The sequence below is a fragment of the Rhinolophus sinicus genome, chromosome 1 (genome assembly GCF_057876585.1).
Source record: "Rhinolophus sinicus isolate RSI-liver-muscle chromosome 1, RSI-T2T, whole genome shotgun sequence".
Classification (NCBI taxonomy): domain Eukaryota; kingdom Metazoa; phylum Chordata; class Mammalia; order Chiroptera; family Rhinolophidae; genus Rhinolophus; species Rhinolophus sinicus.
Window position 1 is genome coordinate 152,425,131 of NC_142501.1, and position 26,909 is coordinate 152,452,039.

General features: G+C 32.6%; 1 protein-coding gene across 13 annotated transcripts in view; it reads right to left on the reverse strand.

The window, feature by feature from the left end:
* EPHA5 (EPH receptor A5) overlaps window positions 1-26,909 on the reverse strand; it is a 341,137-nt gene that overhangs the window by 36,762 nt on the left and 277,466 nt on the right. For all 13 annotated transcript variants that reach the window (XM_074324488.2, XM_019748170.3, XM_019748164.3 and 10 more), the window contains 3 exons: window positions 17,666-17,733; window positions 16,216-16,341; window positions 15,132-15,317 (listed from right to left, as the gene is read on the reverse strand). In XM_074324488.2, coding sequence (XP_074180589.2) covers window positions 15,132-15,317; window positions 16,216-16,341; window positions 17,666-17,733 — 380 coding nt within the window. The remainder of the gene's footprint in view (window positions 1-15,131; window positions 15,318-16,215; window positions 16,342-17,665; window positions 17,734-26,909) is intronic.

Here is a 26,909-nt window from a genome sequence, read left to right on the forward strand (position 1 = left end):
AATTCCAATCTTTACATAATGTTCTCTTTTATTTCATATTGTTTACATTAATATGAACTTTCTGTTAGATGCATTTCTCAAACTAAAAGTGAATTAGAATTTTTCTGACATTAGTGAAAGTGGATAATACTTAGTTATGGAGTCAGAAATTCTAGGCTTTTCAGAGGAGGTAGGGAATCTAAGAATTATCAAATCTGACAGCTTTGTTTTATTAATAATGAAAACAACTTTAAAACGTAATGTTGGATTTACTAGTAATTGATTATGAGCCAGTAAATCTGCTTCTATAGATCTGTATTCTTTCCGATGGTTAGGATTAAGATTTTATCAGGAAGAACACTTTGAAATCTCTAAAAATTATTTTAGGTGTATTTATTTTACCTCTGTTTATACCCCAATAAAGAAAACAAAAGTACCAAATTAATGAGCTTGCTTCTGTTTCTACTTCAATTTTAAAGTTGTTTATTTACACGATGGTTTATCACTGGTTCATAGCATTTATTGCCTTTTGTGAAATAGAAGATGTAAAATTCAGGCATAGTCACACTTCAAACATTTTCATTTTAATTGTCAGGACTAAAGGTAAATCACACATTATACACAACATGTGTAACTTGATGCTTATATTTATCTCAATTTTAACTTATCCACAACTGCAGTATCGATTACCAACAACAGTCTTGCTCCTTCTATACGCTCCCCTATGATTCCTTTCTTCAAGATACCCAGGACAAATAATTTATAGTTATCACTGACTCCTCTCTTTTCCTCACACTTCAATTCCAAATCATACGCAGCCTTATTGTGATTGTCTTCAAAATGTCTACAAAATTCAATTAGTGTCCTTCCATCTTGTTAGAGCACTACCCTGATCTAATTCATAATGAGGTGTGAATAATGTCAGTAGCCTCCCCACTATTCCTAGCTTAAACACTGGCTCCTACCATCTATACTTAACACAGCAGCCAGACTGATCTGGTTAATGTAGAATCAGACTCCATCACATCTTGGCTCTAAAGGCTCCATAGTGAGAGATTGTTTTTACAGGGATCAAAGTGTCCTTACATTATCTATCCTTCTACTATATATTTAGGTTAAGCTCTTACCAGACTCCTCTCATTCATTCCACTGAAGCAACATTGATTGGCCTTCTTGATGTTTCTGGAACATTCCAGGTAAGTTTTATTTGAGTCTTGCTGGTCCTTCTTCCTATAACACTCTGTCTACACCTTCACTTTATTCAAGCCTTATCAGAGAGGTCTTTCTCTAAGTAAAATAGAAACCACCAACCGTTGATAGAACAATCCCTAATCTCCTAACCTAGCTTAATTTTCTAAATTTTAATGTTATATATACACTTACTATATTATAAATGTATGTGTTCATTTAGTTTCTTTCTCCTCTGTTCAGAGGTAAGCCCGATAAAGGCAGGAATTCAGTCTGTTTATCTCTGCTGTATCCCACTGATTAGTAGAAATAGACATGAAATAGACGATCACTTAATACTTCTTGAATAAATGTTTCTTGTCAAATATATACTGAATGATGAAATACAAGGTTGGTAATGTACACTGTTTAAGAGCTTAGGTTTTGGAGTCACACAAAACTGTTTTAAAATCTGGCATTATTCTATGCTAGTTTTATGACATTGGATAAGGTATTCAATCTCTTTAAAGTTAATTTTTCCCATATGTAAAATGAGAAAACATACTAGTATCCTCAGGATAGCATTATTGTACAGATTAAAGAAGATAATATATAAAGAGCATTAAGCTTAGTAAACTCTTCAAGTGATGTTAATGATTAGTAGTAGTCATAACTTATATGGAAAATCCTGTAAAAAGATTCTCATGCAATTTCCTTTATATGAATTTTAATTGTTTTCTAAAACACCCATGGTTTTATAGAATACATTTTTAAAATTAAAATATAAACTCTATTATCTACCTAATTAGTTTTAAAAATTTACAAAACTGTAATTTAGTCATTCACTCATTTAATATCATTTATGTCCTTCTAAAATTAGGTAATGTCTCTAGCCCTGTGATAGACAATGTGAGGGGTGGCTATAAACATATATCAGATTCAAGAAGACTGTTATATAGTAAGGCTGATAAAACACATAAAGATATAACTGTGATATAATGTGTAGCATAACAAAGTGCAGAGAAATGTAACTAGAGTTTATAAGATTGCCTCTGACTGTGAATTCATTCATTCAACAAATACATGAAATACTGCACATGCTGAGCACTGATCTAAGAACATACAGGAGAGCAAAATGAAAACCTCTATTCTTTGAAGCTTGTATTCTAATGTAGAACTGGGAAGCTTTCCTATACTTAGCTATTCAACATTACTAAGTGCCTACTCCACGCCAGGCAGACACTGAGGATAGAAGGATAAATGACGACAAATGACACAGATCTCATGGAGAAGGTCAAATTTGAACTAAACTTGAGGTAAAGTAGAGCTAAATAAAGTGGAGAGGACATTCTAGGTATAAAGGAAGTATCTCAAATGGACAGAACAAGAACCAGGTAGAGTTGTGTGAAAAGGAAATAGTAGAATATAGAGATAAAGCCAAATTATATCATGTTAACCATCAAAGTACATGTATTTTGCTTGATTTGTTAACTTGTTTGGTGATGAAGCAGGAGAGGAAAGCAGTAATTTGATAAAATCTACCTAAGGACAATAGGTGTGGGATAAACTGATGCCTGAAAATACGAAAATGGGAAGACTAATTTGAAGACTTGAAATAGCCTTGGGAAATATATATTAGGTTGGTGCAAAAGTAATTGAGGTTTAAAAGGTTAAAAATAATTGCAAAAACTGCACTTACTTTTATACCAACTTAATAATAAAGCTCTATGAAATGGAAGAGACTTTACCAGAATGAAATAGTACTACACTGTTGGTGGGGATGTAGATTGGTGCAGCCACTATGGAAGGCAGTGTGTAGATTCCTCATCAAATTAAGAATAGAATTACCATATGACCCAGTAATCCCTCTCCTGGGTATATACCCCAAAATCTGAAAACATTTATCTGTAAAGATACACGTGCTCCAACGTTCATTGCAGCTTTATTTACGGTGGCCAAGACATGGAAACAACCAAAGTGTCCTTTGATAGATGATTGGATAAAAAAGATGTCGTATGTATACACAATGGAATACTATTCTGCCACAGGAAAAGATGAAATAATACCATTTGTGACAACATGGATGGATCTTGAGACTATTATGCTGAGTGAAATAAGTCAGACAGAAAAAATCGAGAACCACATGATTTCACTGATATGTGGTATATAAAACTGAAAACAACAAAAGAACAAACAAACAAATGAAGAAACAAAAACTCATAGGCAGACATTAGTTTAGTGATTACCAAAGGTTAAGGGGTGAGGATGGTGATAGATGAGGGTAAAGGGGATTCAATATATGGTGATGGAAAGAGAACTGACTGGGTGTTGAACACACAACGTGATACATAGATGATGTATTACAGAATTGTACACCTGAAATCTATGTAACTTTACTAACAACTGTCACCCCAATACACTTTAATTACAAAAATAAAAAAAAAAATATAAAAATTAAACAAAAATAAAATAGAAAAAGAAAAATGATTACAAATTTATACAAGTCAGAATTGTCTGAAAACTTAAATAATCAATTGTCATTGAATGTACCATCACCTCAGACATAAAAAAAGAAATAGGTAGATATACCTCTAATATTTTGTTTATATTTATTAGTTATATAGAACTAAGTTTATTTGTACATGATCCCAGATTAAGAAATACAACTATGAGAATCTTGAGAAACATGGTGGTGTGAGGGGTGTACCTTGATTATCTCCCCTTGAAGTTACAACAAATTGAACAACTATAATTGAAAAACGTATTTCCTGCACAATAGACAAATACATCTGAGAGATTCACACATGGAAACATCTGAAGGTCAGCGAATCGAATTGGTGTAAGCAGGGGAGAAGGCAACGGAAAAGTGCAGAGATGGTGGCAACTGGATGCAGCTTGGACCTCACTGTTGCCCCGGGAGAGGGGAGGATTCAAATTGAAGATATATTCTTTAAGGCCCCAAGCATTCCTGCCTGAGTAATCAACATATAACACAGATGGACCCAGTGATCGGGGCAGGGATCTTGAGCAAAGACCAAATACAGAAGTGCAACCAACAAATGTGGTATAACAGCCATTACTGCTAGGGAGAAAACAAAGCCATGGAGCCTGGCTGCCTCACCCCACCTTCCCAGGTCTCACCTCTCCCCACAACCTCTCAGTGTTAGCCTCAGAAAAACAATGGGCCTCAGAAAAACAAACAAACAAATAAAAACAAACCCAAATAAAACCCAACCCAAACCAAACAAACAAAACGGTAGCAGTGTCAGATTAAGAAACAGAACATCTACAGCCCTGAAAAGTGGAGAGAGTTCCTGCGTGGCAGATGCACAGCGTGGCTAATTATAGTGACAAGGGAAGAGCTATAGGAGCAAGGCAACTGTGGTCTGGCAGTCGCCATTACTTGGAAGAGAACAAAGCCACAAACACACCAGCCACCTTTCCCAGCCTACCCTGCCCCACCTTTTGTGGCTGATCACAGTGGGGGCAACCAGGGCTGCTGAGGTGCACAGCTCAGCATCTGGCTGCAGGGCAGCACTGGAAACTCAGAGACTTACAACCCCATTGTCCACCACATCCTTCCACAGGGGTAGTGCCCTGAGACTGAGGTGACCTGGACACAGAGAAGTCCACCTACCAGGAAATCTCCCACCACATGAGAAGCCAGAACAGCTCGAGAGAAAATAAAATGATCCAGTACTACCTCCTGGAAGGCAAAAGAAAGACCTCTTCATATCAACCTGCTGCAGAATTCACTCCCACAGATGCCCAGGAAGAGAAATAATCCATTAATTGCTATGAATAACCAATTAACTAAGAAGCTAAGAAAGAAAATAAAACATCCCCAGAAAATACGATGTCTGACAATTAAGTTCACTAACTTGTTGCAATGATGTCGCTAACCTTTTTTGATATCAGAGGGATTATTCATTATGAATTTGTACCAACTGGACAAACAGTTAACCGAGTTTACTATTTGGAAGTGCCAAAAAGGCTGTGTGAAAAAGTTTGACGAAAACAACCTGAACTTTTCGCTAACAATTCATGGCTCTTGCATCATGACAATGAAACAGCTCACACAGCACTGTCTGTGAGGGAATTCTAAGTTAGTAAACAAATTACATTATTGGACCACCCTTCCTACTCACCTGATCTGGCCCCCAATGACTTCTTTCTTTACCCGAAGATAAAGAAAATACAGAAAGGAAAACATTTTGATGATATTCAGGACATGAAGGGAAATACGATGAGAATTCTGATGGCCATTCCAGTAAAGAGTTCCAAAACTGCTTTGAAGGGTGAACTAGGTGCTGGCATCGGTGCATAGCTTCCAAAGGGGAGTACTTCGGAGGTGACCATAGTGATATTCAGCAATGAGGTATGTAGCACTTTTCCTACGATGAGTTCCCAAACTTAAAGACATTGAAATATTTGACTTAAATGACAGAGAATTAAAGATTGTGTTTCTGAAAAAACTCAACAAGATGAAAGAAAACTGAGATAGGCTATTTAATGAACTCAGAAATAAAATCAACAGACAAAATGAATATTTTACCAAAGAGATTGAAATTTTAAAAAAAGAACCAAATAGAAATTCTGGAGAATAAGAACTCAATAAAAGAGAAGAATAATGAAAAGAGCCAGCTTAGGATATAGAGCTGACCAGATGGAGGAAAGAATTAGTGATACCAAAGATAGAAATCTGGAAATGATGCAGATGGAAGAAGAGAGAGATTTGAGAGCTTTTTTTTTTTTTTTTTTTTAAAAAAAGGAAAGAACTCAACAAGAACTATCTGACTCCATCAGAGAGAGCAATATAAGAATAATGGTTATACCAGAAGGAGAAGAGAAGGAGAAGGGTACAGAGAGTCTATTTAAAGAAATGGTCAGCAAGAACTTCCCAAACCTATGGAAAGAATTAGATCCTTGAATTTCAGAAGCAAACAGAATGATGAATTACCTTAATCCTAGCAGGTCTTCTCCAAGGCACATTATATTGAAGCTATCAAAAATTAATGACAAAGAAAGAATTCTCAAGACAGCCAGAGAAAAGAAGATGATAACTGAAAAAGAAAGCCCATTAGATAATCATCAAACTTTTCAGCAAAAATTCCACAAGCCAGAAGGGAGTGGATTCAAGTATTCAAACTATTAGAATAGAAGAAAAAAATCACCAGCCAAGAATAACATATCCTTTAGATGTGAAGGAGTAATAAAGTCCTTTCCAGACATACAGAAGCTGAGGAAACTTTCTACCCCAAGACCTGCCTTACAGGAAATACTACAGAAGTAGGAACTGGCAACCCTTTCAAAGAATTGGCCACTATACTCTTAAACATAACATAAAGGATAAAGAAGACAAAAACAGAAAAAAGGAAAATGAGAAGAAGACAATTTGCTATTGCAACTCAGAAATGAACTCACAACATAAATCGGGATAACAAAAACATAAAAGCAGAGGGAGAGAGTAAAGGTCTGAATTTGCAAAGGGGAATGGAAATAAGATGCACACTAAAGAAAAAGAATTACTGTATATATGAAACTTTATTTTACATAAACTTAATGGTAACCACTCAAAAAAGAATACAAAAAAAAAAAAAAAAAAAAAAATCCAGAACTGAGACATATAACATAAAAAAGAAGGAACAGAGGAAAAAGTCATAGAATGCCATCAAACTAAAAATAACAGAAAGAAACAGAAAGGCAAAGAAACAATGGAGACGCTGAGCTGCCAGAAAACAAAAGATAAAATGGCTACAGGAAATCCTCATACATCAGTCATCACCCTAAATGTAAACTGAATGAACTCATAATAAGAAGGCACAGAGTAGCAGACTGGATCACCAAAGAAAACCCAACCTGGATGGCTGGTTAGCTCAGTTGGTTAGAGCTCAGTGCTCTTAACAACAGGGTTGCCAGTTCGATCCCCATATAGGCCACTGTGAACTGTGCCCTCCACTAGATTGAAACAACTACTTGACTTGGAGCTGATGGGTCCTAGAAAAACACACTTTAAAAAAACAAAACAAACAAACAAGAAAACACACAAAAAAACAACAACCATATGCTGCCTCCAAGAGACACATCTCAGTGATAAGGACAAATAAGGACTCAAAGTGAAAGGGTGGAAAATGATACTGCAAGCAAATGGAATCCGGAGAAAAGTGGGTGTACCCATACTTATATCTGATGAAAGAGACTGCAAGATAAAAACTGTAACATGAAACAAAAACAGACATTTTATAATAAAGGGGACAATATGTCAAGAAGACATAACACTTATCAATATTTATGCTCCCAATGAGAAAGAACCAAAATATAAAGAAACTACTAACAGAACTAAAGGGGGAAACTGACAAAAACACAATTATAGTAGGGAACCTAAAAACATCATTGACAGCTAAGGGTAGATTATCCAAACAGAAAATCAATAAGGAAATATCAGCCTTAAATGACACAGTAGAGCAAATGGACATAATCGACCTTTATGGAGCATTTCATCCAAACACCAGACTATATATTCTTTTCTAGTGTACATGGAACATTCTCAATGATAGATCATATGTTGGGACACAAAACTAGCCTCAGCAAATTCAAGAAGAATGAAATTATACCAAGCATATTCTTTGATCACAATACTTTGAAATTGGAGATCAGCTGCAAAAAGAAAGCGGGTACAACCACAAACAAATGGAGATTAAACAACATACTACTAGAAAATAACTGGATCAATGAAGAAATAAAAGGAGAGATCAATAGATACGTAAATACAAATGAGAATGAAAATACATTGTATCAAATTTATTGGGATGTGGCGAAAGCAGTATGAAGAGGAAAAGATAGACCACTACAGGTCTATCTCAAGAAACAAGAAAAATCCTAAATAAACAACTTAACATTACATCTTAAAGAACTGGAAAACAAAGAACAAATGAAACCCAATGTCAGCACAAGGAAGAAAATATTAAAATTAGAGTAGAATTAAATAACAGAGAAACAGAAAGGCAATAGAAAAAATTAATGCAAGAAAAACCTGGTTCTTTGAAAAGATGAATAAAACTGACAAGCCCTTGGCTAGACTCATTAAGATAAAAAGAGGAAAGGCACAAATAAACAGAATCAGAAATGAAATAGGAGAAGTAACGATGGATACCACTGAAGTACAAAATATCATACAAGAATACTATGAAGAACTACATGCCACCAAATTCAGTAACCCTGGGGAAATGGACAAGTTCTTATAAATGTACAACCTTTAGAAAATCTAAATACACTGATCAGTAAGGAAATTGAAGCAATCATCCAAAACCTCCCCCCAAAAGCAAAAGTCCAGTACCAGATGGCTTCCCTAGTGAATTCTACCAAATATTCACAGACAATTTAATACATCTCCTCCTCAAACTTCCAAACAATTGAAGAAGAGGCAATAACTTCCCAACTCATTTTATGAGACTGACATTTCCATAATACCAAAACCTGGAAAGGATAACATGAAAAATAAAACTACAGACCAGTATTTCTGATGAATATAAACATAAAAATTCTAAACAAAATACTAGGAAATTGAATACAGCAACACATGAAAATGATTACATCACGATCAAGTGATGTTCATTCAAGGGGCACAAGGATGGTTCAACATACGCAAATTGATCAATGTGATACACCACATAAAAAATAAAAATCATATGATCATACCAATAGATGCAAAAAAACAAACATTTGACAAGATACAATATCCACTTATGATTACAACACTTAATAAAATGGGTATAGAAGGAAATTATCTCATCATAATAAAGGCCATATACAACAAATTCTCGGTTAATATCATACTTAATGGTGAAAACCTGAAAGCTTCCCCTTTAAAATCAGGAACAAGACAGGGATGGCCCCTGTGACCACGGTTATCCAACATAGTACTGGAAATCCTAGCAAGAGCAAGCAGGCGAAAGAAAGAATTAAAGACATCCAAATTGTGAATGAAGAAGTTAATTGTGACTTTTTGCAGGTGGCATGATTCTTTATACAGAAAACCCTAAAGATGCCACCAAAACAAAAAAATAAAAACAAAAACAAAATACTATTAGAAACAATAAACAAATACAGTAAAGTTTCAGGATACTATATCAATGTACAAAAATCCATTGAATTAATATATAATAACAATGAAATTTCAGAAAAACAAATGAAAAAATTCGTTTTGCAATTGCAACAAAAAGAATAAAATATCTAGGTATAAACTTAACAAATGATGTAATAGATCTATGCACTGAAAACTATAAGACATTATTAAAAGAAATTGAAAAAGACACAAAGAAATGGAAAGATATTTCATATTCATGGACTGAAAGAATCAACACAGTTAAAATGGCCACATTTTCCAAAGCAATATACAGATTTAATGCAATCCCCATTAAAATTCTAATGGCATTTTTTTCAAGAAATAGAACAAATATCATCAGATTTGTATGCAATCACAAAACACCCCAAGTATCCAAAGTAATCCTAAGAAAAACAGAACAAGGCTTGAGGTATCAGACTCCCTGACTTCAACTTACACTACAAGGCAACAATAATCAAAAGAGCATGGTATTGGCAGAAAAACAGACATACAGACCAAAAGGAATAGAATTGAGAACCCAGAAATAAACCCACACAAATATGGACAGATAATTTTCAACAAAGGAGCCAAAAATATGCAAAGGAAAAAAGGGAGATACTTCAATAAATAATGCTGGAAAAATTGGAAAGTCACATGCAAAAGAATGAAACTAGACTGCTATCTGTCACTGTGTACCAACATTAATTCAAAATGGATCAAAGTCCTAAACATAAGACTTGAAACAATAAATTGCATAGAAGAAAGCATAAGTACTAAACTTATGTGCCTTGGGTTCAGAGACGATTTTATGAATTTGACCTCAAAGGCAAGGGAAGTAAAAGCAAAAATAAACTATATGGACTATATCAAACTAAAAAGCTTCTGCACAGCAAAAACAAACAAACAAACAAGTAAACAAACAAACAAATAAATAAATACAAATTTTAAAAAAAAGGCAACCGACCAAATGGAAGAAGATATTTGCAAACAACACGTCAAATAAGGGGCTAATATCCAAAAAATATAAAGAACTTTTACAACTCAACAACAAAATACAAACAATCTAATTACAAAATGGGCAGAGCTCCTGAACATACACTTCTCCCAAGAAGACATACAAACGGCCAACAGATATATGAAAAAAATGCTCAATTTCACTAGCTATTAGAGAAAAGCAAATCAAAACCACAATGAGATACCACCTCACACCTGTTAGAATGGCTATCATCAACAAGACAAATAGTAACAGGTGTTGGAGAGGCTGTGGAGAAAAACAAACCCTCATACACTGTTGGTGTGAATGTAGATTGGTGCAGCCACTATAAAAGACAGTGTGGGGGTTCCTCAAAAAATTAAGAATAGAATTACCATATGATCCAGCACTCCTTCTCCTAGGTATATACCCAAAAATATCTGAAAACACTTATCTGTAAAGATATATGTGCTCTGATGTTCACTGCAGCATTATTTATGGTGGCCAAGACATGGAAACAACCGAAGTTACCCTTGATAGATGATTGAATAAATAAAGATGTGGTACATATTCACAATGGAAAACTACTGGGCCATATGAAAAGATGAAACCCTGCCATTTGTGACACCATGGATGGATTTTGAGATTATTATGCTAAGCGAAATATGTCAGACGGAAAAAGTCAAGAGCCATATATGATTTCACTCATATGTGGGACATAAAACTGAAAGCAACAAAGAAACAAGGCAAACAAAGAAACAAAAACTCATAGACTTAGACAACAGTTTAGTGATTACCAGAGGGTAAGAGGGTAGGGGGCATGATGAAATAGGGTAAAGGGAATCAAATATATGGTGATGGAAGGAGAATTGACTCTGGATGGAAAACACATAATGTGATAGATGATGTATTATAGAATTATACACTTGAAACCTATATAATTTTACTAAACCGTGTCACCCCCAATAAATTTAATAAAAAAGTACGAAAAAAGAAATAATCTCATAAAAACAGAAGAAAATGGTATTCCAGAAAAGAAATATAATTATAAATAATTCTAAGAGTTAACAGAAATATTCCTGTACTCAATTATGAGAATAATTTCCATGGATAAAAAATATATATATCTTAAAGAATTATGTAAAAATTATAATGTTTTTCTTTTAATTTCATTTCTAAATTGCTTTGCATAGTAAAAGCTGGCACTGTGCATATCACTTTAAAGCATCTTGCATTGCCAATGAGTCAATTAAGTCAGGACCTGTGGGTATTTATCTCATTTGTCATGAAGCCTCTCTAGAATATACTCATGTATCTATTTATGACATGTCCTGTTTTACAACAAATCACAGAAGGAATTTGAATGAGGGCTCATGTTTGTAGGTACATAGGGCAGTGATACAGCAAAGATGAAGTTTCATGATGGCACCCATCCTTAGGAGTGCTACTTCGGACTCCCTACCTCAATTTCAATCAGAAAAAAAAAATCATAAGATTTAGTTGCACTTATGTCTCATTATCTGTTTGCTGCAGGTTGAAAATAATTGCTGAATAAATTAGCATCAGATCAGAGAGTATGAAATTAAGGGCACAAATAAAGTGAGTTGCAACATGGTAAATTTTAAAAAACAAGTTTAAGACTTCCTAAGCTGAACATCAAGAGCCACATTTATTAAGGGGAAATACAGTTTCAATTCACATAGAACAGCAACAAAAAAAAGACGACAAATATTGAAAATATTTAAATTTTGCTTTACTTATAGGTGTAGCCTCATGGCAGCAACATCAAATAGAATATTTGGGTAGGAGATTGGACATTTAAAAACTGTATTCCCCACCATAGTACCATTTTTTGGACTAGAATTCACAGAATTTAGATATTGTTTGTTGATATTGACACTTGCTTCTATAAACAAAGTTTTCACATGCATATAAATTATGTGGCAAATTCAGTTGTCTTAATCTGAGAAGTTTAGTTCTCTTAATTTAGCTCAGTCATATCCCATGCACATGAACAAGTTGTATAGTATATTAGGGGTCTATAAAAGAAGATGAATATTAGCTCTAATACATTTTGGATATTGTCCACTAATATTTGATACGATCACTTAAACAGATGGAAATAAATACACATTCACTATTGCTCACATTGAGGTTCAAAGTGTTTAAGTGAGGTGACTGGATTGGCTTGGATTTAGGTACAATAGGTTTCCATAAATATTTGGGACATGATCTATGATTTCAGGGAGCAGGCTTTTTAAAGCTAGGAAGTTAAAATATACATGCACAAGAAGCAAAATTAAATGGAAAATTTGAATAAGAGTTTAGGACAAATGAAGCAATATTATAGACTGTTGCAAAAATCCTTACATAGGCAAACTTTTCAAAAGAAGAAAACATTCCTTCAGGGTGATGGGATTATGGATATTTCATGGAGATGATGAAATCTGAATAGAGTTTTGAAGGAATTTAAAAAGCAATGAATATAAGAGTGCCACTTTCAGAGAAAGGCAATGTAGGTAGGGCAAAATATGAGGCACATTAACATGGTCTAAGGAAATGGATATGGAGGAGTTCAGAGCATAGGAAGAGATACAAATGGAAAAGTGATAACTATATATTTATTAAGTAACTAGTTTGTGCCATGCCATGCCTAAAGTTTATCTATATTTATGTCATCTTTACAACATCACTATGAGAGATTCTTACTCCACATAATTGACGGAGAAACTAATGTTCAGAATGCTAAACTAACTCGTGCAAAATCACATAGCAGTTTACAGTAGAACCAAAATTAAAATCAAATGGCTAGAGTCACCCACAGTCCATGTTCTTGAGGAGTATACAATACTGTCTTCCATAATAATAGTGATCTGACACCATCCTAAACATTACATTAACATTACAGAAGGTGGACTGGCTGCCTATGGAGCTTTACATTTACCCTGGATAGTAGGAAGTCATGGTCAGAATTTATTTTGAGGAAGTTAAATTTAGCATGAAGACATGAAATTTGTCAAATATATTCATGCTATTATTATTATGACTGTCATTAAGAACTATATCTTATATTAGATAATACCATTTCTGCATAGAAAATAATATTATTCAATCATTGTTATTATGATTCTTGTTCCTGTTGTATCTAGCACCATATGCTATCACTGATGTCCTTTCAAGGTCTTTCCTTTGGTAGAATATAGGCTATCAGATAAACTATAGTTAAAATCAAGTTGAAGTTTCATTTTATTGTATCTGTGGCAATCTTCTTCACATCATATTTTTATTCCAAATATTCTTTCCCATTCATTACATGGTCTAATTTTTGTAAAATATTCTTATTTTATTCCTTCCAAAAATATATTTTTTCCTTGCCCCCCATCTGCCTCTCTCTTGTCCCTGTCTCCCATCTTTCTTTAGCAACTTATTTGTTTTGACAAGACCTCAGGATGTCCTTCTTGCTACAGCAATAGTCTCTTTGAGTTGCTGTAAAAGGGGTAATAATACATGGGCGAGTGATCAGCTAAAGGAAGAAACACATCTAAGGTTTGAAGAAACCCACATGTCTTGAAGGTTATTTTATTTTTATGCTGCATTCTTCTAGGGGCATTACTGGAGTTGTGTATCTCCTTGAGACATGAAGAAAAACAATCTCATAGCAATAAAGACTCATTCTAAAGTTCAGCCAGTCATTAACATGATACATTTTGCTGTGGTCTTTTTCTCAAACTTGTGAGAGACTTCTGAATTATCATTGTTACCTACTCTGAATGAATCATGAGTTGGGAATTAACTTGTTATATACTAAATAAGTATTTTGTTTCATCTCTTTTGTCTCTATTTATTGTGAATATGTTGTGTTGTTTTGTTTGCCATATTTGAAAGCTAAATGGAGTAAATGGATATCTAACAAATAAATTACTTAGTCGGTTGAGGGTGTTTATTGAATACACATTGTTAGCATGCGTATTTGGCATATATAATTTAAAACTTGATTAATAGGGACTAAAAGTTGAACAAACGCTTAAAAGTCTAAAAAATGTCCCTTGCCACAGATGTCAGATAACTTAGTAAATGATATGTAGGGTATGAAGGATGAAGGAAGGAATAAAACTACACATCAATGGCAAAGAAAAAAATAGGTTAAAAGAAAATAAAGGCCTCAATTATGTGCCACATAAATATTTTATTGGATGACTGAAAAATTATTTGAAATCCTTATATTGGGAAGCTCACCACATAACTACATTTACAAGATACTAACACAATTTTAAAATAAATGTGAAATTCTAGATATTTCTGAGTAAAAAACATATTTGCTTCAACAAAATAGTCTCAAGGAACTTTCAAAGTCTGCTGAAGTTGTTGCTTTCCCTAGACCTATTAAAATATCTTAATGAAAACAATGAATAAAAGAAATACATTTGGCTGTTAAAGAACTACTTAACAGGTTCTGAAAAAGGTAGGGCATCTATGGTTGCACTAATCCTATTAAATGTTAAACTTCAATGCCTCAATCAAAACTTTAAAGCTAATATTTCATTAGGATAAACAGTAAAGAGAAATAAAATATTTGATACCTTTTTTATAGGAGAAATAAAATATTTGATACCTTTACTGCTTCTTTTCTCTGGATACATTTTTTCTGGCATTGAATTAATAGTAAATGAGTTAATACTACATAAATTTTGGAAAAAAGAAATTCAGGTTCACTGAAGATCAGTTCTGACAAGATCTACTGAAATACAGGATTGTAAAATAAAATAAAACAAAGGATGGTTATTAATTAATATTAGAGAAATAATAAAATTACTATGGCTGCACCCTGGAATGAATAAAAACCTAATAGGAAAAACCCAGACATTCATGATATATATACACATACGCATAATTTGCCATTGTACTTACTTTTGGTCACAACACCTTCTAAGTGAATGATGTTAGGATGATCAAACTGTCCCATGATACTTGCTTCACCCAGGAAATCTCTACGTTGCTTTTCACTATAGCCTACTTTAAGGGTTTTGATCGCCACAGGTATTTCTCTTTTTCCTGGAAGTTTCAAACGTCCACTACAAACTTCTCCAAATTCACCTGATGACAAGGATGGAAAAAATGCACAAATATTTGAAACACTTACTTTAATAATACTCTAAAGCACACTTAGAATATTAATGTTTAGATGAAATAGAGTTAAAAGGGGAGTCCAAACTTCATTATCAATGTTAAGAGAAATAAATGGTACACTGGAAAAAATCATCTACAAGTGATAATATCACACTTCATCCATTTCACCTACAACAGACCTTAATGGAAATGTTACAAAGAAATTAAAAGCAACTGACTTAAATGATTTCCTTCTTCTTTCTCTTTCTCCTCTAGTAGTGCCACAAATGAGAAAAGGAGAAAAGGTTATAGCAGGACAAAAAGGAAACAACTGTAAGGAAGAGATGATTCATAAATACAGAAGGTAACAAAAAATGTATACATATTTTAAAAAAAGGAAAAAAAAAACTATTAAATTGTAATACTCAATATATACTGATAACAAAAGATGAATACAAGTCACATTGACTTCTGCAATTACAAAAGGTGCTCAAAGTGGTTACCATCAGTGTCCAGACACTTCTGATTATGGTGAACTACTGCTTGAGCAACGTTGACCGAAGTGTCCACTTGTACACATTTTTTGGCACCCCCTGAAGAATAACTGGGTGCTTGAATTACGTATATATAGTAATAAACAGTAGATGGTGAAACACTATGCTTAAATTATACATTTTTGCTGCTTTTTTATTTCATAAACTAGACATCTGTTGGTTGAAGTATGAGCTACACAGAAGGTAGCATTAAAGTATGATCAATTATACTCTACTTTGAATGTGAGTCCTGTTACAAAAGATTCAAAACATTCTGTGTTAGATCAGGACATTGACATGACATTCTATAATTAAACACCAGGTAAAAATCTGAGTAAAACACACTGTGGTACCTGCTCCAATAACTCTTTCGATGGTGATGCATGAAGCTTCTATCTCTTTGGCAAATTCATGGACAGCTTGATTGGGATCCTCATACGTATGTGGATCAATGTAAGTTCTTATTCCTGGCAGTTTAACTGTAAAAATAAATTGGCATTAGAATAGAAATGCTTGTGATGGATGAGTGAAATTATAAACATTATTAACATGCAACAGTGGCTTAAATCCCTAATTCCTAGAAGTGGATGAGCTGCAAGGACAGACCCTCTCCTGAGTTATAGGAGTCATTTGTTCAGCTATCTCATTTTTATAATTTCACAAATCTGTGTGGTTGGCATGTAAAAAAAAAAAGCATATGTGCTGACTCAAAAAAAAAAAAAGTAAATACATTTTTCAAACTAATGTTCAGAGAGTCAGTCTCTGAGGAAAACTAAGACAGTTTTGTTTACTAAATTGGCCGATGAAATGCCAGTGATTTATTTGTTGGTTTATTAGTCTGTGTCTCACCTAAATTGCCATCAGAGATGATTAATTTTTATTTTACAAAAAATAATTTAAAATAACTTTTCTGGTCCAATAAGACTGACATAGAAGTCAAAATCAAAGAAGAATTTCTACTTCAATTCTACCTGTTACTATTGGCCTTAAGCAAGACTTTTATATTCTATTACTCTCAGTTTCATCACATTTAAAAGTTACTGGTATTATCCTCACAGTGTTTTTTGAGTATAAATAACATTAAATAAGCTAAGACTATGAAAAAAGGACTCAGCACTTACAGCGTGAATTACCGTTTTAATGATTTTGACTTTTATGGTCATGGTGGAGTGACAAAAACAAAAGAAACTCTTTTTGTCATTTACTTTTCAACAACAACTCACAATGTACTGTTAATGACAAAATAAACACATTAAAATAACATTAATTAGCACTCATTAGGCTAATTTTTAAAGCTCATTATTAAAACTTGATTTTCTGCATTTCTTAAAAGTGTAGTCTTTATTAAGTCATTTGAACCAAGCTTGCTGCTACAAGATCTGCTGAGGGCAATTCCTGGTATAAATGCTAGAAAAAGAACAAAAAAAAATACTGAGAAATTTCATTCCTGTAATCTGGTGGTGTTATTTAAAGACAGATTTCTACTGAGTGTTGCTAGGAATTAGAATTGTCCTGGAAGTTTGATATGAAATATAATAACTTTTTATATTAAGCAAAAAGGCTTTATTTTAATGAATACAATGAAAGTATGCTTTAAAGAATTGAATAAACCGTCTCACTGTTGCCTAGTGTCAGCTGGCAATGCCCTAAGCCTATATGCTTTACAGGACTGTAACAAAACACTTGACATTTTTTTAGCATCATATTTTTAGTCAGTTATTACAAATATCACCTGAAAATAAACCAAAATAACAAAAAGTCTCCTCTACTTTGCTATTGTTTGAGTTGTTACAATTTGCTTACTGTGCCCATTATGAAAATGCATCTTTTCCTCTTCTGGATCTTGTTTGGCTTTGCTGTAACCACACCGCCTGGAACAGAGTAAGTTGCAGTTAATCACATCTCCAAGTGGTGACTCACATCAAGTCCAGAAACATGTGATCTAATTGAAATGAATGCAACCCTAATTAATTTTCACACTAGTTATGTGAAGTAACAGCAATACTCTTTTTTGATGTGTCATATTTCTCTTGCCAATATCCCACTCTCATCCATATTTCACTGAGAAGTCTGAAGCCATCCAAACACATGTTTTAACTTCTCTTCACCATTATCATACACCATACAATTTTCAGTTCATTTTCTCTTTTACTTTATTAATTTTTTTTTGCCAGCTCAGAGGCCACTGCCTCTTCCAGAATGAACTCCCAAAATGTCTCTGATCCAATACTCTCTCCCCTTCAGCATCTTACTCTATCATTTGGTTTTATTCTTTTCTCTTGTTTTGTAGTGTTTAGTTGCTCCATTGGCTCTTTTCCGCTCACATCCAATCAGATCACTATCAAATTCCCCACAATCTGGATTCTCTTACAGCTCCACTCACCAAATCTTAGTCATGTTTTTCTCAACTACTTCCTAACTTTCAAGTCCTTGCAAACTGCTCCTATTATAAAATCTGTCTTTCTAAAGTTCACTAACAACATGTTCACCTCTAAATCCAATGTTTTTTGTTGATGTTGTGTTTTTTTTTTGTTTCAAATCATTCATGATGGACTGGAAACTTTATTTTTTGATCCTTTTTTCTGCTTTCTTCATTTATATGGACATGTCCATAGGTCCTCTGCATGAACTATTTTGGTTCTCTATTGTTACCCATCCATTTTCATCAATTTAATTAATATCCTCAAATACTTTACCTAATAGCTCTCGTTTAATTGTTTTGGAAGTTATACTCTTATTTCTGATATATATATATATATATATATATATATATATATATATATATATATATATATTAATAGGGATATTCACTGGCATTCAAACTCAATAGATCGGAAAAATGAATCAGTATAGTTCTCTTTATTTTCAGTCTTGATCTACCACCTTCTTTTCCTTTTAATAACACTGCCGTGGTCTTGGTCCCTTGAGATCAAAGCCCTATTCTTGCATACCTCACAACAAATTAGTTGCCAAATCCCAAACTACATGCAACACAAATGACTTATGATCCATCTCTTCCTTTTCATTAGCTCTATTTCTTCTCCAGTTAAGACCTTGTTATTATTATTTTTTATTATTTATTTTATTTATTTTTATTAGTTTCAGGTGTACAAAACAATGTACTTATATGTGGAATCTAGAGAATAGAATGAGAAAACTAATCAGAAACAGTCTCAGGGATATAAAGACCTTGTTATTTCTCAGTTGGATTATTAGAGTGCCTCTCAACTGATACTTCTACATTCTATAAGGAAGGGTTGCCCTAAAGTATAATAGACGTGACCTTGACAAATTACTGTAAATCTATTACTTTTCTATTAGCTGTCTCTGGCAAAATCTTCAATAAAATAATAAGATAGATTCCTAAGTGTAGCCCTAATGTACATTTCATAGGTCATCTCCAACTGTCATCTTTAATTATACTAAACTTTATCCTCAGGTCTCCAAAATATTAGGTTGGTGCAAAAGTAATTGCAGTTTAAAAGGTTAAAAATTGCAAAAAGTACAATTGCTTTTGCACCAACTCATATTTTTCCATGCTTCCATGTATTTGCATATACTGGTTCCTGAATTTTGTATGTTCTTCCTAACAATTTCCATTTATCAAAATCTAGTTCAAATTTTGCATTCATTTTTTTCCTGATACCTCAACTTAATGCATCCTTTCTGCCTCTGAACCAATAGCTTTCTGTACCCCTCTCACAGTGTGATTTCCATTCTGCAATGCAACATAGTCACTTGCGTACACTTTTTGCTCTCTTAATACTTGTCAATTTCTTGAATGGTAGCAACTAGCATTCATCTATAAATTTCTGTAGTGGCCTAGGACCTGGCTCAGAGTTGACACTAAAAATATTTGTCACATTGATGAATGAATACATGAATGAGTAAATGATATTTTGATTGTGTCTAGACAATGACAAGTATGTGAAGAAGTACACTGGTAAATACGAAGTTGATGTGGTATATCATTAACCATATAACATTAAAACAACTAAAATGAAAATATTTAAATTATTTTTAGTGATGTTCTAAGGAAATGAATTTACTATTCATAAGCTCTTATAACAAAATTGAAATTATTAAATACAAAATTTCCATTTATTTCTGTGTAAAGACAATATAGCCAAAATTATAGGTTGATAAAATATTTTCATTAAAAAATTGGTTGAAAACTATGTGACCTAAACAAAATGTCCAAATGACATGTACTAATAAGGACCAGTCAGTCCTCGGTTATCACATTCTCGAATGTTTCTTAAATATATATGTATTTTGGTATAAAAATGAAACCTATTTTATTCTATATCATTTCCTAGTGAATAATTACATACATATTATACAAAATAGATAACACAACCCATCCTTGTGCCATTTTTGAAAAAAAAATCTCCATTTCTTTTCTTACAGAACTGGCAGTTTATTAATAAATATAGCTAGCAAAATTTGAGTAAACTTGAAGTAATATACCTAATATATACAGTGTTCTTGGGTGAGAAAAAATACACAATGGGGATCTAGTGGCTTTTCAAGTTTTATTCATAACACTTAGATGTATTTGTCATTTAAGAGCCCTTAAGACATCTTCAGTCACTTAACCACAGAAAAATGGAGAGAAAAAGCAAATAAAATTATACTGCAATTATATTTGTTCTTTTCAAGATAACATTTAAGTTATTTTAATACATTGTTCATAATTTTTCTATATATTGCATCGTTCTTTCTTATTTTAATGTATGTGCTGCTAGAGAGAAGTTACTGATATTTTTATTTTACCAATATTCAAAATACAATTGTGAAGTCATCCTGAGATTTATGTTATTTAAATAATATTGACCAAAAAAACATTCCAAAGGGCATTCTAAAGAGTTCTAAAAAGCTTACAAATTCTTGCAGTCTACATTAGAATCTAAACATCCAGTTCACCTTCAATTCTTTTACCTTCAAAAATAAATTAAGCTTTGTAACTTGTTTCTCAGATAGTCCTTATCATTAAATAAGCCTCATAGATATTTAAATTGCATGCAAATTTATCATATGAAAATGGAAATGAAACTTTGGATCTCATCTTAACAATGATTTGGGAATACCTTGGTGAGGACCGGTTAACATTTTAATACCTAGGGTGAGAACCTGGAGGGCAGTAAAAAGGAGTTATTTTTAACTATGGGCATCTCTGGAGCCCTATAACATATACTGCTGCATGTCACATTAACATATAAAATTAAGTTCTGGACCCTCTTTTCCCCCCAAAGCATTATTAAAACAAGCCTCAACAAGATAAGGTGAGTAAAAGTGCAGCTGGCAGAGACTGGCACTCAAGCAGTGGTTCAGCTTCGCTAACAAAGCATTATGGGAAGCCTGCTTGTTCAGAATCATCTTCTGTACCTTCTTCCGATGCATGATTTTAACCTATCAAACAGTCAATAAACATGCCATTCTGTATATAAATTACACCTCATACCTTCTAGAATCATTTTTTTCTTTCTGAATGGAAAATAGTGTCTTCATTTTGCTTCAGATCACAATTTTAATGAGCTTTGATATCACTGTACTAAAAATATCTGTAGTGTTTATAATTAGAGAAATCATCTCCTGGTCATTTATACTCATTTTATTCTAGAAAACAATGTTTCATTTTTAGTAGTAGATGTGAACATGAGAAATCACATTATATATGGGCATAATTCATATTCATTAATATTTACTAAGAAGTCCTAGAGAGATGCTCTCTATATAAACATTGCAATGGCTTTATAGGTAATTAAGAAATCAATCTATTCCCTCTCACAGCTATCTTAAGAATTTGGGTAACACATCCTCGATGATATTAATGCTGATCATAAAATCTTGGCGCCAGCTATAAAGTCCTAAATTTGGATATTTGGAATTTCCACAATACATTAAATAGTAAACAATAATATTTATGTATAGATTCATATGCCAGGGAGAAATTTAGTTCTTACATATAAATTAAGGACTTGATAATAAATTAGAGGTATAAATGTCAAGCCCTCCAGAGCACTAAGTGAGGCACAGAATCAGTAATCTACTAAATGACACCCTTATGGCAAATGAGGATAAATGAGTGAATACAACAGCCGGAGGTGATTGTAGATCCTTGCTCTACAACAGCCTCCACAGAATCAGAGGTTCCCATTGCTTTAGCCTACAGAAATACAAACTAAATAAACACTTTTTTCAACTTAATTTGAAATAAGGTGAGAAGGGGTGCGATGGTATAAGGAGTGGTTTTGAATTTTGATTTCTTTAGAGGAGTGAACGTAAGCCATCCCTAGCTGAGAAATGAACCCTTCTATATTGTTCCACTATTTTCCAGATAGAGTCAGAAAGCTTTACTTAGACTTTAAAACAAAAATATTCAAAAGGCAACAAATTGCAGCAAACATTAGAGTAGATCTATTTTGCTTATGAAAAATAAAAGCTCCTTGTAATGTTAGCCTTTCTTCTCCATATCTGTACTCTCTCTTGTTCTGATGTAATAATAACCTCAACACTGCATAATGTTGTATTTAAGAATTTTATTGCTGGAATCTTGAAAAAAATAAGTTAAAACTTTTTGGGAAATAGTTTGACTATTTCACTTCAGGATTCTCTCCAACTGAACAAAGGTAGTTTTAATAAAAAGCTCAGCTAACTCAGTCTCAAAAAATAAAGAAGCATATAAACATTTGTTCATTAATATATCTAATAAATACTGGAATTAGATTAAGTTTTGTTTTATGGGACCACATTCTTTGAAGAATGTGAGTGAACATGCAGTAAATGGGACATTGGATATTTTACTATACTAGTAAGATATTAAGACTTTCATTCATATGTTTTTCATTTGTTTACTTGGGTACTGAGGTTTTGACTTTCTTACCCAGGAAGATAGGTAGAAGTAAGTTACACACACACAAAAAAAATGCAACTCATCTATTATTGTTACTGAAAATTCTCAAATACTTCTCAAAGGAAATGTAGTCACGTTGAAAAATAGAAAGATGAACAATTTCAAATACCTCAAAAATTTCAAATATGAATTATAGATATTTCAATATTGAGTTAAATTTTAATTGACTTAGAATTTTGATATAAAAACACATTTCATAAAGAATGATATGTATGGATTAAGTCTCCTTGTTTTCAACAATTTTGTACTAATGCTAGAATAGGTAATTTTCTGTTAATTTTTAAACTATTTCATGGATGTGACAATTGGATATCTCAATTAGAGTATGTCCACTTAATACCTCTTATAGTCTAAGATTCCCAGTGAAAAAGGATTTTGGAGCAGTTTACATATGAAGTCTTTAATTGGAATTTAATATATTTTGCATATATTGCAGGCAAACCTCACATCTGCTGGCCAAGAACACTTTAAATGGGGGTCTAGAATAATTACAAATGGATGAATGACTTTATTTTTTGTATCTTTCCTAGTTCTGTAAAATGAATTACTATTTCCATATAACTCCTCAACAGAAAGCTTGCAAAGATGAATTAAATAATCTCTGTTAAGCATATGTGAAAATTAAAATTCGCTTACTTGAAATTTCAAGAAATTTTCAGTTAAAATAGAGAAAGAAAGATGGTTCATCGAAAAATTAAGATAGTTAATGTTTCAATGTAATTCATGAGACTTTTGATCAGAAAAATGTCTATTTTTTTCTATATAAACATCTCCTCAATATAAGATAGAGTGTATCCCTTGTGTCTCTGATTAAAAATATATTTAAAATTTTTACATTTTATTAATTGTGATTATAATCAATAACATTAAACTCACTATCTTAAACATTTTCAAGTGTGCAGTTCAGTTGTATTAATTATATTCAAATTGTTGTACCACAGATATCTAGAAATTTTTCATCTTGCAAAACTGTAACTCTATTTCCTAAAAATCACAGAATAGGTAAATGAACAAATTAAGAATTTAATATCTCTACTTTCAGAAGAGTGAACTTCATTACCCTTGCCACCTGAACCCCTCAGAAGAAGCAGTAAGTGATATGAAAACACTGAAAAACACAAAAACTTACAAATGAAGAAACTAGTTGGACATCACATGTTTGAATTTAAGAAATGCAAGAAAAAGTTACTTTGGGACTATGGGATATTTCAGACAATTATAACAAATAGTATGCTATAAATATACATCAGTTTCTGTAAGCATAAGCATAAATGAATCTCAAGGGATACATTATACAGTTATTTTTAAATTACACATATTAATATATTATTTACATTAAAAACAATCAACAACAATCAATTCAACACTGAATGTTTATAAAAATAGATTTTTTTGAGAAGTTAAACAATTATTAGAGTCTCAAGCCAGTTGTAATGGCTAAAAGTCAAAGATCACCTAAAAAAAAAAAAAAAAAAAAAAAAAAACTCTGCTAAAACTGTAGGCAGTCTTGGATATAGGGTGCCTAAAATCTAAGGCATTTGGGTTTCATTCAAAAATATTACAGAAATAGCTTCCATCACTGGATAGATTTCAGTCAAAGCAGGAAAAATATTTGAAATATTAACATTTTGTGCATGTGTACAAATTGCACAAAAGTGGATAACTAGAGTGAAAAAATTTGAGATCAAAGGTGGCAGCATTCAATTACCAATTTCACCTTATAAATGGCACACCATATATCTGAAAAATAATGGAGCAAAGTTTTCTGGTGGGAAATATGACAGAACGAAACTCAAAACTCCAGAGCCTTGCAGGAGATTTAATATAGTTGCATTGCAGAACCAAAAATCTAGATCAATGGTTTTGAAATTATGCTTTTCAGATCCTGAAATTTCCATAAGGTATGTTAAGGTACTTCTAAAAGCCAGTATATTTACAATGGGCAATTTTCATGCAGATGCATTGCATTATATTAAGGTCAAAAGCAACCACACATATATTCATGAGTGGTCTTTCAAGAAATGAAAAACAAGGAGATATCAAAGTGTCAAAATATCTAACAACCTCTACTTCATAATTTTAAATATGTATGTTCACAAATGATGGTGATAAGAATGTTCCTTGGAAATTATTTAATTAGTAATTGACAAATGCTAGTATGATTTTACATACAAAATTAGGTGACAAGATTTCTCAGTATTTTATGGACTCTATTAGGAAAATTATTCTTCTGTCTTCCTTTTCACTATCTAAGGTTGTTTTCTCCTCAATACTTTAAACAAATAGTATCTTTAAAACCTCATAGTGACTTGAAATTATAAAGTGGAAGTTCAGAAAGCACAGCAATGAAAACATCTTCAGCTTCCATTCCTCCCCAGTAATAACCTGGACAACTTTCTTACTAATTTATTTAAGCTCAATTAAAGTTTGTTTCTTTTGCTTTATTGTATTTTGTTTTACTAAGAATGCATAAAAAAATTCTAGCTGTTCCACAAATCTTTCCGCAAAAACTCAGCATTTTATTGGGTACCTCACCATGTCTGTGAGTATATCACGGTTTTTTTTTGTTTGTTTTTTTGTGCACACATAAACACACACACACAAATATACATGCTCACACACAATTGTGGAGGCACACATTGCCTCCACAAGTACTAACATTATTTGAAGAAGATATGGAATATGTTTTTGTCTTAGGTTTCCTGGTGTGCTCTTTGTGAATGCAGTGTTCTGCCTTTCTATTCTTCCTCTTTTCTTTCTTTATTTTATAAAGTTCCTGAAGCCAACTACACTATAGAAAAAAGATCTATGTTAAAAATCAAGAATTTTAAATACAGCTAAAGTCATTCAATACTTTCTAAGTCATGGCTACACATTTATTCATACTCCCATTAAGATATCTTTGAAATTTAGTTCCTGGTAAACTTGGATGTCAATCTTATTTTTTTCCCCAAGATGTAAATTCTGCCTAGTCTACCTCAGTGATGATTTATCTTTTATAACAACTATACTCCAAACTCAAGTAGAATGAGTAATTCAGCAACCATTTTTTCGTGTAATACCATTTATGTTATATTTCAGCTATTGCCAGATTTCAGGGCTTTTTTGTTGTTGTTGTTGTTGTTGGTGATGATTCTTTTTTTCTTTTTTCTTGGTTTTATCATTTAAGTCCCAGGATCATAAAAAATTCCCTAAGTTAAACAAATTTGGAACAAATCTGTACTTTCATTAAACTTCAGCATTTTTTTCAAATATGAAAACTTCATAAGATAGAGAACAAGAAATTTGAATTTAATCAATCTTTGTTCGTTGACTCTCATTCTCAGATCACTGGTATCTAGTACACCACTTCTCACATCTAAGTATGCGTGCACACCCATTCATACAGGTTTTTGAATCAACAAACATTAATTACACCTAGAGAATACAAGTAACTATTTAAAATGCCCCAATAAAACTGTACAATTCTCTAAAATGCATTTCAGAATAGCTTTTCTTGGGGGATTTTGATTATAAATAACAACTCAATACAATAGCACAGGGATTTAGACTGTAATCTAGAAAGAAAATATCTGGGTGTTTCACTTTTTACAAGGTTGCTCAGTGTTGTGTAGGATTCCTTCTAATCTATGAATAGAGTTCTCTGGTCTTATATTCTAGCCTACACTTTATAGCTACAACCCAGATATATATTTAGGATTTGCATTTGTAAATAATTAAGTCTTTCTCATTTGGACACTGATCCCCAAAACATGCGTATTTTTTACTTCACCAGTATCAAATTAAGAATATCACTTTTAATATCTGAAATAATTAAAGCATAAAAATATTAAGTAAACCATTTAAAATAACATGTGGTTATGTTCTTCAATGCCACGTACATCCACAACAATTATGAAAATAGAAGATCCCCAGTAATGTTATGATCATTCCATGGTTCTGGAAGGCAGACAAGGTGATATCACCTTGACAGAAGTAGCATTCTATTTTCATGTATGATATGATTTTAATCTTAATGGAACAAACACATAATTTATTAAATGTAAAATAGATGCTACAACCTTACAACTTCCTGGTGTAAATCAGAACCTCAAAAAAAGCCTTGGAGAAGATGTATGGATATAGGGGTGA